At 29.6% G+C, this 18379-nt stretch overlaps 1 protein-coding gene across 1 annotated transcript in view; it reads right to left on the bottom strand.

Annotated features, from left to right (window-relative positions):
* The window catches only part of LOC107449971 (laminin subunit alpha-1), a 198571-nt gene extending 181131 nt beyond the window's left edge, over nt 1-17440 (bottom strand). The window contains exon 1 of the mRNA XM_087150090.1: nt 17154-17440. Coding sequence (XP_087006216.1) covers nt 17154-17235 — 82 coding nt within the window. The 5' untranslated portion in view covers nt 17236-17440. The remainder of the gene's footprint in view (nt 1-17153) is intronic.
* Nucleotides 17441-18379: the final 939 nt, after the last annotated feature.

Raw genomic sequence — 18379 nt, 5'->3', positions numbered from 1 at the left:
TTTTTTATAGTGTTCATTGTAAGCATAGCTGGAAACGCTACTTAATTTTTTTTGTTTTAGAGTAAATCAACATAATCAGAAAGGCAATAAAAAAAAACTTATTTAGAAAATTTCCAAAAAAAGTTTGAAAAACAAATTTATCTAATCAACAATTGTTTCAGTTCGTAACAAAAAAACTGCATAGCTAGGAATATCATAAATTTTCAAAGCTAGCTGAAGTATATAATGAGGAATTTCAATAAATTCTTCATTTATGTTGAGGCAGTAAACGTACTAAATATGTTTTAAAGTCTGACTCAGAATATTGCCTAAGGATCCATTATAATTAGAAAAAATTAAATTATTCCTCGCACATTTTTGTTATTTCCGCCAGATTTCCTTCCGATCATTTTTTCTCTCATATCTATAAATTTCTTTAAAATCACGCGCAAAATATATAAATCATAATCAATATTCGCCTGTATCGTCCCGAAAATTATAAATAATGATACATTGCAACAAACGTTCACTAAAAATTCAACTCGTTTCAGCATCAAATCATTTTATTTGACAAAGAAGAAGCAATGATGAGAAAAATATTTTCCTCTTTCCTTCAAACCCAAAGATATCTAAAAAGTAGAACATATATCAAAATAACAAGAAAAAAATATTGGGAATGTCTTGGCCTACTAGCATTTTCTATCATCATTTTTGAGATGCATTGTCCTTTCATTAGCGCCAAACAGTGCAGTGGCAGAGCCTCGGGAATTGGAAAAAAAGAGGGAAAATAAGGGAAATAAATGCCAACGTTACCCTATTCACCTGGCGGTACACTGTTAGAATTTTTATTCTAAAATTACGGTAAAATAACCAACAGCAGCATGTCCATCCAATTAGCAGTAAAGTTTAGGTTTAGAAACTTTTCCTTTATCTCGACGGGTTTGAAACCGTTTAAAACTAGTACGGTTAAAAAACCGTGAAACTAAAACTGTATGGTTTTGTACCCGTTTATAACTAGCACGGTTTCCTAATAGTAGAAATTAAATTTAACTAGGCTTTGGAGTTAGTTTACGTTTGACTTTTTGTTAGGTAATGGACATTGGAGTTAGGTTGTGTTTTGTCAAGCGTATGTGCCTTAATTAATTTATCTAGTGGTGCCAACCATCGTGAGAGATGCTGAATTGTAAACTTTTTGTGTTACGCAGTCCTGTGGTACTCCTATCTATGCGTTCAATAGAGTTTCGTATTCCAGTAATTCAGTGTTACTAATTATGGAGTGCGACACACAGGAAATTCCTCGTGTGTTAAAGGAATGGGTGAAATATTGTGGTGTCAACGTTGGGATTTGAACCTGCGTTCAGCCGCTTATGAGAAAGACATATTAGTTTTCTCGGCTAAACTGAAAAGAACGAAGTAGCTTCATAAGGTATTTGACATTATATCTGTAATATTATTAGGAAGAATCGTTTGCTCAAACGACAAATAAGTTCTTTTTCTCACTTCATTATATTATTTTTAAATTTATTAAAGAACATTAAAATAATATTTCTTTTAAATCAAATCAATCTCTGAATATTTTGTCAATAATAAACTATTCGGATGAAATCTAAATCAATAGTTTATAATTGACACACAATTGAAAATCAAAGTGTAATTTTTTTCGCCAATATGAAAGTGGAATTTCTTTATATATATTTACTAAACATTGCGAAACAACAGCGGTAATTGCCTAAAAAATAAACGGTTAATTTTTACTGTTTCAAAACGGGTACCTAACGGATTTTTAAAATAACAATTTATCAAAATCATTCACGCTAAAGGTGCGATCTATCGGTAGTGCACGCTGACATAAACAAGAAACTAAAGTGGGCCCTTGGGCAAGTCGTGACTCACGTTTTGGGGTCTAGTTTTTTTTCCTCAAAAGGCCTCTCTAAATCATTAAGAATTCAGTTAAAGAATTATATAGAGACACCAAATATCGATGTTAGAAAACTCAGATAATTGAAGATTCAGTAATTAGTGTTAGTTTGAGATGCACGATAAGAGTTATAGATATTGGTAGGAAGTCTATAAGAGAATATTTGCGAACGATGAGTTTAATTTCAAAATGAATTTAAAAAAAAAACTTTAACTATATTTTGTTTTATAACCGTCTTTGAACAGCTGACCCAATTTTTTTGGATTTACTTTCTAACTTCTAATGTTTAACTCCGTAGCCCTTGAAATTTTGAACCCAATCCAGAAGACAAGGGAACTCCTGAATAAAGTATTGGAAGAAATTTGTCTTCTTGAAAGACTTTTTGATGGGACTAACCTGCATTTGCATTACACGCAGAGGAAAACCTCCCAAGGTTAGTCTGAAGGCAATGAGACACCAACCCATGAGGATATTCGAACCCGGTTCACCTCATTGGAAGGCGAAAGCTATGCCCTGAGCCATCAGAGCTTTTAACTACATACTAGTGGGCTGGGCCCCCTGCTCGCTAACGTTCGCCAACCCCCGAAAATTGTACGCAATCTTATATGGTTTGCTTCGTAAACCAAGCTCGCTTCGCTCGCTACTAACTTCGGTACATTACAAATGCACAAAATTCTAAGAAATCAAAACAAGCATTCAAATCCATGTAACAACTTTTTTTAAAAAAAAAAAAAAGATTACATCTTTTTCGTAAATACTAAGTCATTAAAATAAATTTGAATTCAAATAAATGACATGTAATTCGTTAAACCTATTAGAAATGTGCTATAGTATAAAATCTTAAGATAAAATTTCTAAAACTGATATCTCTTTAAAAAGGTTAAAATTTCGGCTATAATTAATCGTCAAATAAATTCGTAATATATAAATTCGTGAAAAAAGCGCTTTCGACAAAATACTAAAATAGAGATCTATCGACAAAGACTACTCACTTCTGCCTAGCTTAATAGTATGAGATTGCCGCAGCTGATAGTGTGATAGCTGACATTTGGTGAGAATGCTCGCTGGTTATTTCAGTTTCCGTTTTTAAAAGCGCTATATGTTGAGCCACCTCAGCTAGATTTGGCATGTGACATTTTAGTGGCAATCATTGGTCGATTTTCTAGCATTATCATTTGGGGAGTTGTAATGAGGCTTTTTTTGTCGCCGTGTAAGAGAAATATATATATAGATATTTCATTTTATAACCGTCGTTGAACAGCCGACCCAATTTTGAGTTTACGACTGCTGATGTTCTCCGTAGACTTGTAATTTTGAACCCAATCTAGAAGACAAAGAAACTTCCGGATCAAGTATTGGGAGAAATTTGCCTTCGTGGAGGACTTTTTGATGGAACTAACCCGCATTTGCATTACATGGCGAGGAAAACCTCCCACGATTAGCCTGACGGCAAGGGGACTCAAACCCATGATCCGTCTACCACTGAGGATATTTTATATCAGCACTATAGTCGGTGCAAAGCAAATGCGGATTATGCTTCGACCAGCCATCGTTGGGACTCAAACACGGTTCCTCTCATAGGAAGACGAGATATCACTCTTAACTAGGACTGGGCTATAAATCGATATATCGCGACATATCGATTTAACGCCTATATCGGCAAACCGATACAGCAACTTTCATTCCAAGCGATGCATCAGAAATCTGATTTATGCCGTCGAGTGAAGAAGACGATATAACGATATAGCGATACACGCAAGGACTTTCTCTTACGTTCCGATGCCAACTCGCGCTGTGGAAGACGATATTGTTTCGTTATGTTGAGACGGCCTTGACTAATGAGCGGTAGAATCAGAATCACTTTTGAGACCTTATATCGTTTTATCACATGTTCGTTTTCGCACCTTCGCGATTTGAAATCGTTTCTTGTCGATTATTTTCAATGGGATTAACTTCGTGATCGCCGTCGTAACCTTGTTCTGAACGCAATCTATTATTGAAAAGAATTTATAAAGAAAAGTTTCTTCATTAATTAGGTAAGTTTTTTATTTATTTTCTGACAAAATTTTTTTTATATTTTTAAATGTGAAAATTATCGGAAATCTAATTTAAGGCACCCATAAGGAATTAAATTACAAAGTAAATAAATTTGTTAGGTTATTTTTTTACTTTCTTTTCTTTTAATTTATTAAAAACCTTTCGGATAAAACTTCTAATAATTTAATGGGCTTCTATTACTGATTTTAAATTTATAAATCTTGAGTTGTTTTTATTTTTAGAAATAAAGTTAAAACAAAACTTATTTTTTGGACATAAGTCAATAAACTTTATTTGTTCAAAAGAATTTGAAAAGCTTGCGAATTTTATTCATTTCTTTTTTTTTTTTTATCAATTACTACTTCGTTTTATTAGAGTAGAGAGTAAAATCATTATTTTTTTTTAATTTTCGTTTTATATTATTAGTTAATTAGCTAAATATATTACCGAATATCACAATTCTTTTGTTTTTATTTTTAAGAATTTAAGTAAGAAACTTTGCCTTACTTTGTTTTTCGTTCGTTCATTATTTAATTTAATTTAATTATTTATATGAAATAATAATAAAAATAGTGTTTAAGAAGCATTTTTGTCCTAAAATTTATTTAGCTCTTTGTTTTAAGCATACAAATAATTTTTTAACGAACTTATTTTTTAAATTTTGCTCCTATGCTGTTAGGTAAATACACTGGTTATCATAAATTAAGGAAAATTCACAAAAATCGCGATAACTCAAGAAATTACACATGGAATTTTATGAAACTTACCCACAATATACAACACATAGTAAGGTATTAAACAACATAAAAAGAAATTATCAGACATTAATAGTAGTATAGAAATTAGCACATGTATAAAATAAACAAATTGGAAGTATCGGTTTGCAATAGAAAAAGTACCTTTAATATGGAATATGATTGCCTCTAGAAGCAATACAGCACAAACAGCGATGTGTGATGCTTTCAATTATGCGGTCTATCAGTTCAATAGGAAGTGAGAGCCATTGCTCTTGTAAAGCAGTTGCAAGCGTGGCAAGGGTCTGAGGGGGCGGATTGATGGCAGATACACGCCTCCCTAGAGCATCCCAAACGTGCTCGATAGGATTCAAGTCCGGGGATCGAGCTGGCCACTCCATGCGAGTAATTGTTTCCTGTTGAAGATAATCATCAACAATGCGAGCTCTGTGTGGTCTTGCATTATCGTCCTGTAACAGGAAGCAATCACCAATTGCCCCGGCATATGGGCGCACATAAGCATCAAGGATGTTGTCTCGATAAACCTGAGCATTCACGGTTCCCCTTGGAAAGACATGGAGGTATGTGCGCCCTCCTAAGGATATGCCTCCCCAAACACAGACACTGCCTCTTCCGTATGCATCTCTTTCACGGATGTTTGATGGATGATAACGGGTCCCAGGTTCTCTCCATATCAAATAACGTCTACTGTCACTTTCTAGACTAAACCTGGACTCATCCGTAAAGAGAACAGGCCTCCATTGATCTGACGTCCAGTGGACATGTTGTCGGGCCCACTGCAAACGGTCTCTCCTATGGCGTGATGTGAGCGGCACGCAAATGGCTGGTCGTCTCGCATACAGACCACCTTCGTGGAGCCTTCTGCGCACAGTTGACGTTGACACCAACCTTCCGGTGGCTGCAGCAAGAGAGGATCTAAGATGTGTCGGAGTAGCGGTTCTATTCCTGCGTGCACTTAATGTCAAATATCGGTCATCGGCACTGGTCGTAACAGTTGGCCGTCCTTGACTGAACCTCCTAGATGCCGAATCTGTGGTTTGAAATTGCCTCCAAAGTCTATGAACCACAGATGGACTCACATTTAGCCATCTGGCCACTTCTGATTGACTCTGCCCTGCCTCTAGTCTCCCGATGGCTCTCCATCGTAGTTCTTCAGGCAAATGATGCCTAGAGGTCATTATTACGAATTGGCTATCTCAGATTTTCAATGTCGCAATCACAGTAAAATTTGTGTGCTTCATCATCATCATCATCATCGAAATATAACTGGGCGCCTGGGGCCGTTAGCGGCCTTTTAATTTGTGTGCTTTCTCTCAAACTTGGACTTTTATGCTCCAGGCAGATGACGTAAGCCGAGTGCAGCGCCACTAATTTGCATATTGCAATTTTACTCAGCTACTCTTAGTGGACAACATATGCAAATTTTGCACGGTTTGGCTTACTTTTGAAAGAGTTATCGCTATTTTTGTGATTTTTCCTTAATTTATGATAACCAGTGTATATTGATAAATTTCACCTTTATTTATTTTTTTACTTTTAAACTAAGAAATCTTTTGTTATTTGCGTGATCATTTTAGAAAATATAACAAAACTTGTGTTTACTTCTTCATTAAGAATTTGAACATTACGATCGAACTTAATAATTCTGTAATTATTTACGCATAATAGTACAAGCAAATATTGATTTGTTAAAAAAAGTTTCTTTTTTAAAAAAAAAAAATATTTTTAACACTTTGTTTTAAGTGTATAATGAATTTCTTAACAAACTTTTTTTTTAATTTTTTAAATTTTCTTTCAATAATTTCAGCTAGATATCTTTATAAAATTTCCTTTTTATTTTTAAACTGAGAAATCTTTCAGGGAACGAAAATTTTAAGAAATTATTACAATTCTTATGTTTATTTTTTAGTTTAAAATTCGAACATTTTTAATTTTAAACTTCGGCTTTCAGTCAATCTAACTTTTATTTTAATTAAAATATATTTTGAAATTTTAAAATCAGCTTTTGTTTAATAACAATATTTTTTTTCATTAAGGGTGTTTTAGGGGTTAACTTAAATTAAGACTGCTTATACCTTATAAACGATAAAGAAGTGTAAATATTTCATTCTGTATCTACACACATTTTTTCAATAAATATTTTAAGTAAGATTTGTACATCTTAGTCAATCTATTTAATATCTTTCTTTAGCAAAACATATATATTTTCAAATTTATAAATTGATTTAAATCAATATGCGTATGAAGTCTTGATGGAAATCTGACTTTCTGTGCCTTAAAGTAAATGAAATTCAAAAATACTATATCGCGATACATCGCTATATCGCGATGCAAAACTGACGATATATCACGATATATAATTTCTAATATCGCCCAGTCCTACTCTTAACTATTTATAGAAAGACATCAAGGATTTAAAAAAAAAATCATTAACATACCTTCCTTTTACAATTCATGATACTGCTTCACATTTTTATGACCCGCCTGAATGATATCAAAAGTCATTTTTACTTATTGACAATATGTTAGATTGGACAGATTACAAATCTTTTATAATTTTTTACAACGTATAATTTTAAAAAGAAAAAAAAAATTATCGTATTGATATGTACTAGTCAAATTTTTTAGGAATGTTCAGATATGTTTGGAAAAAATATTTATATAAATTTTTTAATAAATATTATTTAGTCGAAAGCAGACTAGCTCAGGAGTATATATTGTGTCATGTGAGATTGGACAGTAAAGTAATTTTTTATAATTTTTGCGACAAGGTATCAATTTAAACATTGTCCCACATTAATATCTTTGCTTCAATTTTTTTAAATGCTCATAAATGTTTCGAAACACTAATATAATTTTTTTTTAAACTATTGCTTAGTCGAAAACAAATTGACTTTTGAGCATGTATATTGTAATACATAATATAGGACAGTTAACGAATTTCTTATAATTTCTTGCAACATGGTATCAATGTAGACAGTATATTGTTTAGTCAATGTAAACATTTCTATGTGTGTGTGAAATTTTTTAAAAATGCTCATGTATGTTTGGAAATATTGATATGAATTTTTTAAATAATTATTGCTTAGTCGAAAACAAAGTCTCGAAAATGTATAGTGTTACATAAGATTGGACAGTTTTGCAACAAGATATAAATAATGTCCCACATTGATATGTGCGCGTCAATTTTTTTTAAAATGCTCATATATGTTTGGAAATATTAATATAATTTTTTTAATTAAATGTTGTTTCGTCGAAAGCAGGCTAAGTCTGGAGCTTTTATTGTGTCATATGAGATTAGACAGTGTACGATTTTTTTATAATTTTTCGCAACATGGTATCATTTTAAACATTGACCCACATTAATACGAGCGTGTCAATTTTTTTTACAATGCTCATATATATTTGAAAATATTAATACAAATTTTTTAAATAACTATTGTTTAGTCGAAAACAAACTATTGGTTAAACATGTATTACATAAGATTGGACAGTTTAGAAATTTTTTATAATTTTTTGCCACAAGGTATCAATTTAAACGTTGTCCCACATTACTGCGAGCACGTCAAATTTTTTTAAAATGCTCATATATGTTTGGAAATATTAATATAAATTTTTTAAATAGTTATTGTTTAGTTGAAAAGAAACTTACTTTTGAGCATGTATTGAGTTACATAAGATAGGACAGTTTACGATTTTTTTTTGCAACATGGTGTCAATGTAGACATGGTCCGACATTGATACAGGCATGTCCATTTTTTTTTAAATGCTCATATATAATTGGAAATATTAATATAAATTTTTAAATAATTATTGATTACTCAAAAACAAACTAATTCTTGCACATGCGTTGTGTTACATAAGACAAGACAGTTAACGAATTTTTTATAATTTTTTGCATCAAGCTATCAATTTAAACATTGTCCCACATTGATATCTTTCTATCAAATTTTCTAAAATTGCTCATATATGTTACGAAATATGAAAATAATTTTTTAAAATAATTATTTAGTAAAAAAAAAACTTACTTTTGTGCATGTATTATGAAACATGAGATAGACCAGTTTACGAATTTTTAATAATTTTCTGGTACATGGTATCAATGTAAATATTGTCAATGTAAATATCAATGTATACGTGCATGTCAATTTTTTCAAATGCTCTTATGTTTTTGGAAATATTAATATAATTTTTTTTAATTATTGTTGAGTCTAAGACAAACAAATTCCTGAGCATGTATTGTGTTACATAAGATTGGACAGTTTACAAATTTTTTTTTGCATTTTTGCAACAAGGTATCAATTTAAACATTGTCCCATATTAAAACGTGAGTGTCAAATTTTTTTCAAATACTCATATATGTTTGGAAATATTAATATAAATTTTTTAAATAATTATTTTTCAGTCGAAAACAAACAAAATTTTGAGCACGTATTGTGTTACATGAGATTGGACAGTTTACGAATACTTTATAATTTTTTGCAACAAGGTATCAATTTAAACATTGTCCCAAATGAATATCTTCGCCTCAAATTTTCTAAAAAAGTTCATATATGTTTGGAAATACAAACAGATTTTTTTTTAAATACTTATTGTTTAGTCGAAAACAAACTAACTCTTGAGCATGTATTATGTTGCAAAAGGTAGGACATTTTATGAATTTTTTATAATTTTTTGCAACATGATATAATTTTAAACATTGTCCCACATTGATATCTTTGCTTCAAATTTTCAAAAAATGCTCATATATGTTCGAAAATCAACTAACTCTTAAGTATGTATTATGTTACTTAAGATTGAACAGTTTACGATTTTTTTATAATTTTCTGAAACAAGGTGTCAATTTAAACGTTGTCCCACATTGCTACGTGCGTGTCAATTTTTTATTAAATGCTCATATATATTTGGAAATATTAATACAAATTTTTTAAATATTTATTGTTTAGTCGAAAACAATCTAACTCTTGAGCATGTATTTTGTTACAAAGGTAGAACAGTTTACAAATTGTTTATAATTTTTTGCAACCTGGTATCAATTTCAACGAAGTCCCACATTGCTCCGTACGAGTCAGTTTTTTTTTATAATACTCAAATATGTTTGGAAATATTAATATAAATTTTATAACTAATTATATTTTTATCGAAAACAGGCTAAGTCTGGAGCATTATTTATTGTGTTATATGAGATTGAACAGTTTGCGAATTTCTTATGATTTTTTGCAACAAGGTATCAATTTAAAAGTTGTCCCACATTGATATGTGAGTATCGATTTTTTTAAAAATACTCATATATGCTTAGAAAAAATATTAATATAAATTTTTTTAATAAATACTGTTTAGTAAAAAACAAGCTAGCACTGGAGCATATATTGTCATATATGAAATAGGACAGTTTACGAATTTTTTTATAATTTTTCGCTTTTTTCTATGATTTTAAAAAGTTATCCCGTATTGATACGTGCTTTTCAAATTTCTGAAAAATTCTCATATAGAAACTAACCAGTGAAGAAACACTTAAGCTTCGCTTGCCTTTTAAAAAATCATATTAATTTCATAATTCGTAATTTTAGTTAAATGACAGTGTCAACATATTTGTCACTAATTGCAAATTATATAAAAATAATTGTAGAGTACTTACATAATATTTTTTTAAAGTTTTGGAGGTTCAAATAACAAGTAGTAAGAAGACCAAGTGAAAGAACAGCTCTTACCAGTGAATGAACACACAGTAAAGGAACACATAATTTTGGTTATTTTTTAATGCTCTTTATGAATTTATAAGCCATACAAATATTTAAAAACAAGCCTATTCTTGAAATTATAACAAATAAATACTTGGAAAATGTAAACTTTTTTTTGTAATCATGAATTGAAAATTAAAGTGTCAACTAAATTAAAGTGTAACACATACTGTTCATTCACTGGGAAATCCATGCCCAGTAAAGGAACATGCCTTTTCCCTCACTGGTTAGAAGTTGTTTTTTGTATTTTTAACATACTTTTGATGCGGAACATCACTAAAGGTACAAGAAAGTTAAAGATTATCTTTTATTTTCATTAACTCAGAAAAAAACCCAGTAAAGGAAAACTTGTTCCTTCACTGGTTTTTCATCGTTTGGTGATCCAGTGAATAAACATCCCCTTATCTCAGTACTTGATTATGCTATGATGCTTTAAAAAAAATAAGACGTAACTTCAATAACTATATTTTGAATTCTCTTTTTCGCAGTGAGAAAAATAAAGCTATTACATGCAATTAATTTCACTTCAAACATATAAATACAAACACTCACCTTATAATTTTTTCAAAGAAACAAGGTGTTGCAGAGATAATAACAAATTCAAAAATTTTCCCAGAGAAGTCTATTTGACCAGGTAATCCAAAACATTGCTAGATGACTACCTATTGTTTGGCAGTAAGCTATTGTTACCAATCAATCTAAAGAAAAACTTTCAAATTCTTATTTTTAATCAATATATATGAAATGTTCCTTCACTGGGTAGTGTTCCTTCACTGGTTGGTTTACCTTATGTTTGGAAATATTAATTAAAATTTTTTAAATAATAATAATTATTATTATTTAGTCGAAAACAGACTCTTGAGCATGTAGTGTTTTACATTAGATTGGGCAGTTTTCGAATTTTTTGTAATTTTTGGCAAGGTATCAATTTAAAATTTCTCCCATATTAATATGTTTGTGTTAAAGTTTTTTGAAAAATGTTCATATTTGTCTAGAACAGTGGTTTCCAACTTACATGAGGCCGGGGGCCACAATTAAAAACACAAATCAAATGGCGAGCCGAAACTTTATCAAAATTTTATGTAGGACTATTTTATGTTCGAAGGGACATTAAATATTACTGTCAGATTTTTACCAAGTTGTACAAAACAAAAGTATTGAATTACAAATTAAAATAAGAAGTAGATTTTTAAAGATATTTGATTGCCTATTAAAAAATTCGGGCTACAATAACTTTAATGCGCATCTATGTATTAAACAATTAATGTGCGACAGATATCTATTTGCCAAGATATAAAACTTTAAAAAGATTGGTTTTAAAACTTACATAGTAGCACACAAAATGTTCAATGAGAAAATTGAGGTTTGTCTGCTGCAACAACCAGAGAATAGATATTTACATTTTAAATTTAAAATTTACAAATGTGTGCGTAAATATTTTCGTCCAAAATGAGTGGTTTCAAAAAGTTAAATCGGAGAATTTCTTTGAGAAAATTTCTGATCACATGCTAAATAAGATTCACAAAATACAAAAAAATCCACAAAAAGAGCAACATACACGATTTTTTTGTAATTGAATAAATATTTTCTTGGATGCAAAACCTGAGAAACAAATTTTTTTGCACCGTTGATATGTTAAATTTCACAGAAGAAATTATTCACGTAGAAATTAGGTTTTTATTAACGAGAAAAGTATTTTAAACCCAAACAGATTTTTTGCGAAAATTGTCTGCAAATATATTTTAGCTCGCGGGCCACAAAAAAAAGCTTCGCGGGCCGGATGCGGCCCCCGGTCCGCCAGTTGGAAGCCACTGGTCTAGAATATATATTATTAATATAAATTTTTAATACAGATATTGTTAAATCGAAAAGATTTTAACTATAGAGCATATATTGTGTTGACATAAATCATTTTATAACATCATCATAATATTATAAAATGTGACTTATTATAACACTTTTAAAAATAAAGTTGAACATTCGCATTTTTTTAAAATTTAATTTGTACTCTAAGAAATTCAGATTCAAATTAAGGAAAAAAGTATTGGTAACCTGAATGCAGCATCCGTCAACTTCATTTTTACCGATAAATTTTATACTGTAATTTTTATTGTATTATTTTTTAAATTAGATCGATTTTACAATGAATACTGTAAAAATTATGGTATATCAGATGTTTTGTTCCGTAAAACCTAAGGGTAAAAATGGATTTTACTGTAATAAGTACTAGTATCCTGAATGCTGGTCCTAATTACCGTAATTTGATCAGCAATCCCTTACATTGCGCTTTTTTTTTGTTTTTATACTTGCTCATATTTAAAATAGTTTTTGCATTGTATTATTCAAATTCAATAACGGAAGAATATGTAGATTCCAAAGTTGCGCTAAACTTTTCTGAAGAACGAAAAATTGGTAGATTTTGTACAAATTACGTAAAAATTGGTAGATTTTCATAGAAATCATTGACTCCCAAATTTCTCCGAATAGTTAAAGTCTTTATAACAGTATTTATTTTAGTGTCAATATAGAAAAAAAACGTAATATTTACTTATTTACCGTTATATTGTTCCTTAGAAGCAGCAAAATCAATCTGCGCTTTGCGGAAAATCTTTCACCCATCCGATTTAAGATGAATAATTATCCCAAGAAATGTAGCATATAAATCATAATATCTGCTTGAAAAATGTTACAAGAAAGTACGGAAATGATTTTCGAATGAAATGATTACAAACTAACCGCCAATTCTGAGAAAAAATGATGAATTATTGCCCTTTTTCTTTGAGATCTCTTAAAAGCTCTTACGCTCAGTTCAGTCTATTTAGAATTATTTGGAATAAAAAATTGCTGAACGGAAATTTAGTTAAAAAATTGTGCTGTAGAATTTTTCGTCACATTTCATTTGAGTTCAACTCAGTTCTCATCCGTTTATACTTTCTTCGCATCTTTGCGTTAATTTCGAATACTTTTTCTATAAATAATAAATACAGTATAACATACGTTTCGTACTCACTATAATACAAAAGCTTTAAGTAATAATTTTGACATTTTGCGCTGTTCACAAGCTGTTAATTTTAATTTAGAAGACTTAATTCCATAAATTTGATAATAAACAACCACTGTCCAATTGATGTTTTTACTGTGATACATGAATTCATAAATTAATATACACACACATAATATTATATACACACAAACATAAAGTTACGAACCAAAATAAAAGAAGTTCACAGTAAAAAATTACGGTAAAAAGTATACTCATCTTTGGTGCCGATTTCCTTACCGTAAAATCCATTTTTTCCGGAACATATTACAGAACGGAAAATCTGATTTACAGTGATTTTTACAGTAATGATTACCTTAAAATTACTAAATCACTCGAATTAAATAAATATTATTTTGTTAAAATTACGGTTTAATAATTTACGGTAAAAATGGACTCTACAGTTAAAAGGGATTTTATGGATGCTGCACTCAAAGTGCCGGTACTTTATACCGTCATTTTATCCTGTATTTTTTGACAATGTAGTAGGGGGTGTTAAACTAAGATTTGCACAAACAAGATAAATTGTTGAAATGAAAAATCCCATTTAATGCTAAAAAAGGAAGAAAAAAACATTTATTTTACTATACTGTAAATAATCCGGATCAAATTACGGTTTAAAGTACCGGCACTTTGGGTACATCATCCGTTTTTACAGTAATATTTATTTAATTAGAGTGATTCAATGATTTTAAGATTATTATTACTGTGAAAATTACGTCATATCAGATTTTTTGTTCCATAATAGGTAAAAATGGATTTTCCGGTAAAAAGTACCGGAACTCAGTACGTGAGAATGTCAGCTTTTATTTTTATATTTCAAAAGAGCTACCTATCTCGGCAATCATCATGAAAAACGCTGGTGCAAAGATCGCAAAGAACTTTTTGAAATTATTAAATTTTCATAAGTTAACTTTTTAATTAAGAGAACAGCATGAAAATTAGTTTTTTTTTAATCTATATTTGCAGCAATAGTTATTTTGTATTCGGGTTCAAATTGTTATTGAAAAAAATATAATAATGTGTAGGATAACTATTTCCAGTGCTTCCAAGAACATTTTTAAAAATAAATTCCAGAAGAATTTTCCGACTTTCTGTTTCACATCAGCGCCAGAGGAATTCTCATATATCCATCACATTGGAATTCAAATTGATATGTTAGGCTTGTTTTCTCATCTTTATTGCACCTTCTAACATATTTATGACTTAAAACCATCACAATATGTTAAAAAAAGGATAATTCATAAGATACCGACTTCAAAGCATCGTGGTCTTTGAAATAGACAAATTGTGTTTATAATCTTTCATATATTTAAAGCTGGACTTGTTTATTACTGTACAAAACCGTTGGAAATATTTTAATGATACAATTAAGAAAACTTCTAAAATATTACCCTGGTTAAAATTATTCATTACCATCATCATAATTTCAACCTTGAAAATTATGACCATAATTTGTGTTAAAATTTGTAAATGACAACAACAACACAAAGTGCGTGTAAGACATCTTCAAATAATATTCTAATATGTGCCATTTTTTTAAAAGTTTATAATTAATTAAACCAGACATTCATAATTTATTGAATCGAAGATAGGTCTTATTAAAAACGATTTACAATTATACTGGAACAGTTATTAAACTAAATTGTTTAAGTCAGTAAAACTTTTAAGCTAACCTAAAATGATATAGAATAATAATCAAAACTATTAAACTTCTTGGCATTTTTTAAGGTAAGATGCTGTGTTAACATTTATGTTAACAATTTCAAACACTCCATACCCCAAAAAGCAAATTTTAAAAGTATTTTTTGGAATGATTCGTAAATAATCTTAATTTTCACCACAGTTTATTTATTTATTTTTACCTCTTATTCTATTTATTTTTTTCTTAATTTATTTATAAATTTGTTTTCTTGCGTTTCTTAGCAAATAAACTATTACTAAATTCGGCTGCTTCAATTTTTATTTTACCTTTAAAATATCAGTGTATGAAAAAAAAATCATGATTTGTTTAAAGAATGAAAGTAGGAATATTATTATTATTATTATTTTTAATCTTGAATCAGGTTGTTTCTATTGACTATTTTCTACCGTTGTTTCTATCGTAATAATAACAACAGATTTTAGCATCGTTAAATCTTTAATTAAAATCATTTAAATGCTATATTTTGTTGTATATTTTAGTAAAGGTGAACAACCTGCAAGTCTCGATGTTCAAAGTGCAATACCCTCCCCATCACTCTTTTGACTAAATTCTGAAAACTAAGTGAAAGATAATTTTATTCATGACTCAATTCAGTAAATTTTATGAAATCTTCTTACTGCAAAGGGATCCTAAAAATTGTTTCCTTTAAAAATATTATAATTATTTTTTTTTTTTTTTTAAATAAAGCTTAAAGACTTTTTTGAAACGATGTAAAGAATTTAAATGGTTATCAACAATAAAATTGTTTAGAAATTTGCCATGAAAGATAATTTTATTAACGAAGAAAGCTTTAATTCTTATTTTGCAAACATGCATTTTTTAAATGTTATAAATAATTTGTCCCGTTTTGTCTTTTAATAAAAGCAAAGTGATATTGTTCGTATTGATGCAATAAATAAGGTAGTATTCCTTAATTTAGTATTCCAAATTTTAATTTTTAAATAAATTTTAGTAGAAGTATTCTAAATTTCAGTTTATTGGGGCCCACCAAAAACCACTTCTTTGATGTCTTTTTCTGATATATTGTATAAAATTGATTTACGCTTTTTATGCTTTTTTTCAACACAACATTACGTGTTACAGTGAAAGAAATAACATACAAGTAAGTTATTAGTTGCATTAAATTAAGAAAAGATATTAACTTTAACTTTCGCTTTTACGCCTTAAAATATAATTTGTTCATTAATGTGTTCTGTAATGGCTACTCTTAATATATATTTTTAAAATCTTCGACAAAAATAACATCGAAAAATGATGCAGATGAGCGGTCGCAAATTAATATTTAAATAAAGAAAAGACAAAAACGCTTCCATAATATGACGAATCATTAATGAGGAAAGTGGGGTGAAGAACCTCAAAACTAGTTTTATCGGCTAATGAATTTGCAGGTGTTTTTAGCAATCGCCTTTTAACTTCCCTCTGTTTTCTCTGGCAATCAAACAGGTTTTGTTGATTATAGTTTCTGTTTCTTCCTCGCTTAAAAATTAATTTAGTACAATTAATGTGTTTCCCCTTTGTTTGTTTGTTTTTTTACTTAATTTTTAAATATCTATTATTAAGCGTGATCATTACAGAACATTCAGTTAAATGTTAAATAAAAGAAAGAAAGAAAGAAAAACGAAAAAAAAAAACATATTTTACAAATGCATTATTCTGACAGTAAATAGAATGAAAACGCACAATATAGAAAAAGCAAATAAAATCAGTCACCTATTTGTAACGATTATCATGCGTTAGTTAAAAAAAAAAAAAAAAAATTCTTTTTTTCCCTTTTTTTTTCAAGAGAAGATTTTGATTTAATTTAATGTTTTAAATTAATGATTTCATTTTAAAGAAATCGATTGATTAAAATGATGATTCAAATCACTGATTTTAGTCGGTGATTTAAATAATGAATCATGAGATGCAACAAAATATTTGTCCTATTAACAATTTACCATACATCTACGAAAAATAAATAAATAAAAATTAGACTTACCTTTTCCGCAAACTAAAATTATCCAAAATAAAATCAAGATAACTGACACTGTAAAAGTACTGCAGGGCGTTAAATACCCCATGTTTCCAACCCCCTACGGAAGCGGAACTAAATGTTTTTTTTTTATTAAAAAAAAAAGCAAGGAGGAAACAAATCACTGCAGCGCAAAGCGAAACACAACACCACCACAAAGATCCCTGCCCTCATGAGCTTTCAACAACACGTAAATACAGACAAAGGCATTCACTTTTTCCAGAAAAATGCCCTGTGCAGAACTCTAGACAGACAGTCGTCAAATCCTTTTGCCGGATCTTCCCCCCAGAGCGCCACTTACAGAGGATCTTAAGAATTATTGGGGAAAAACTTTTTCCTAGGCAATATGAGGGGGGAGGAAATGGTTGTTTGTGGCATTTCTGTTATTGTTTTGTTAAGGTCAAAAGATAGTTTGTTTTACAAAGAAAATTCCTTTAAAAGCAGACGAATTCATTTAATGGAATATTCTACTTATAGAAATAAAATTTAGTGGAACTAAATTATTTTGTAAATTTAAATTCACCCTTTTAAACGATTATTATTGGCCTTTACCGCATAATAGCATAGAGAGGGGAACCTTAAATAAGTTACTTTCTTTTGTAAAAAAAGAATTTTATTGCTTACCTCTGAATGGGTTTTCTGTTTTCAATTTAAAGAGATATAATTACAGAATGTGGTCTTTTGAATCGGACGAACAATGAAGTATTTAATTAATCGGAACAAATCTTGGGAACAATAACTTTGAAACGTATTCTGCAAAGTTACCAATTATTGTTCTACTAAATCTGTTTTAAATTTTATTTCAACATTTCTGAAAACAAAAACTTTACTTTAAGAAGTTATAAGTCAAACTTCTACAGCTTAAAGACAAGAAAATATATTTTAAATCACTGTGCCATTATATAACTCATGGTGCGTAGGGTTTTTAAAAAGTTCTTAAAGGTGCTTATTTTTGATTTTCGTATTTTAAAAGCCCTTAAAGGTGCTTTTTTTCATGGGGTGTTTTTAAAAAGTGCTTAATTTTCCCTTTTCGAAAATAAGATTTTTTTTCTTTACCATGTCGATTTTCGCTGCGTATTATGCAAATGCGAGGTTTTCACATTGTTCTTTTCAACTTTTTCACAATTCATTCATCCACAATCCATTCCGGCGTACCGACGGTCCGTAACGTATGATAGCACCACTCATGTTAC

Source organism: Parasteatoda tepidariorum, chromosome 8, assembly GCF_982258835.1.
Source record: "Parasteatoda tepidariorum strain Cologne lab strain chromosome 8, Ptep-v5.0, whole genome shotgun sequence".
NCBI lineage: Eukaryota > Metazoa > Arthropoda > Arachnida > Araneae > Theridiidae > Parasteatoda > Parasteatoda tepidariorum.
This window is presented reverse-complemented; position numbering and strand designations above follow the sequence as displayed.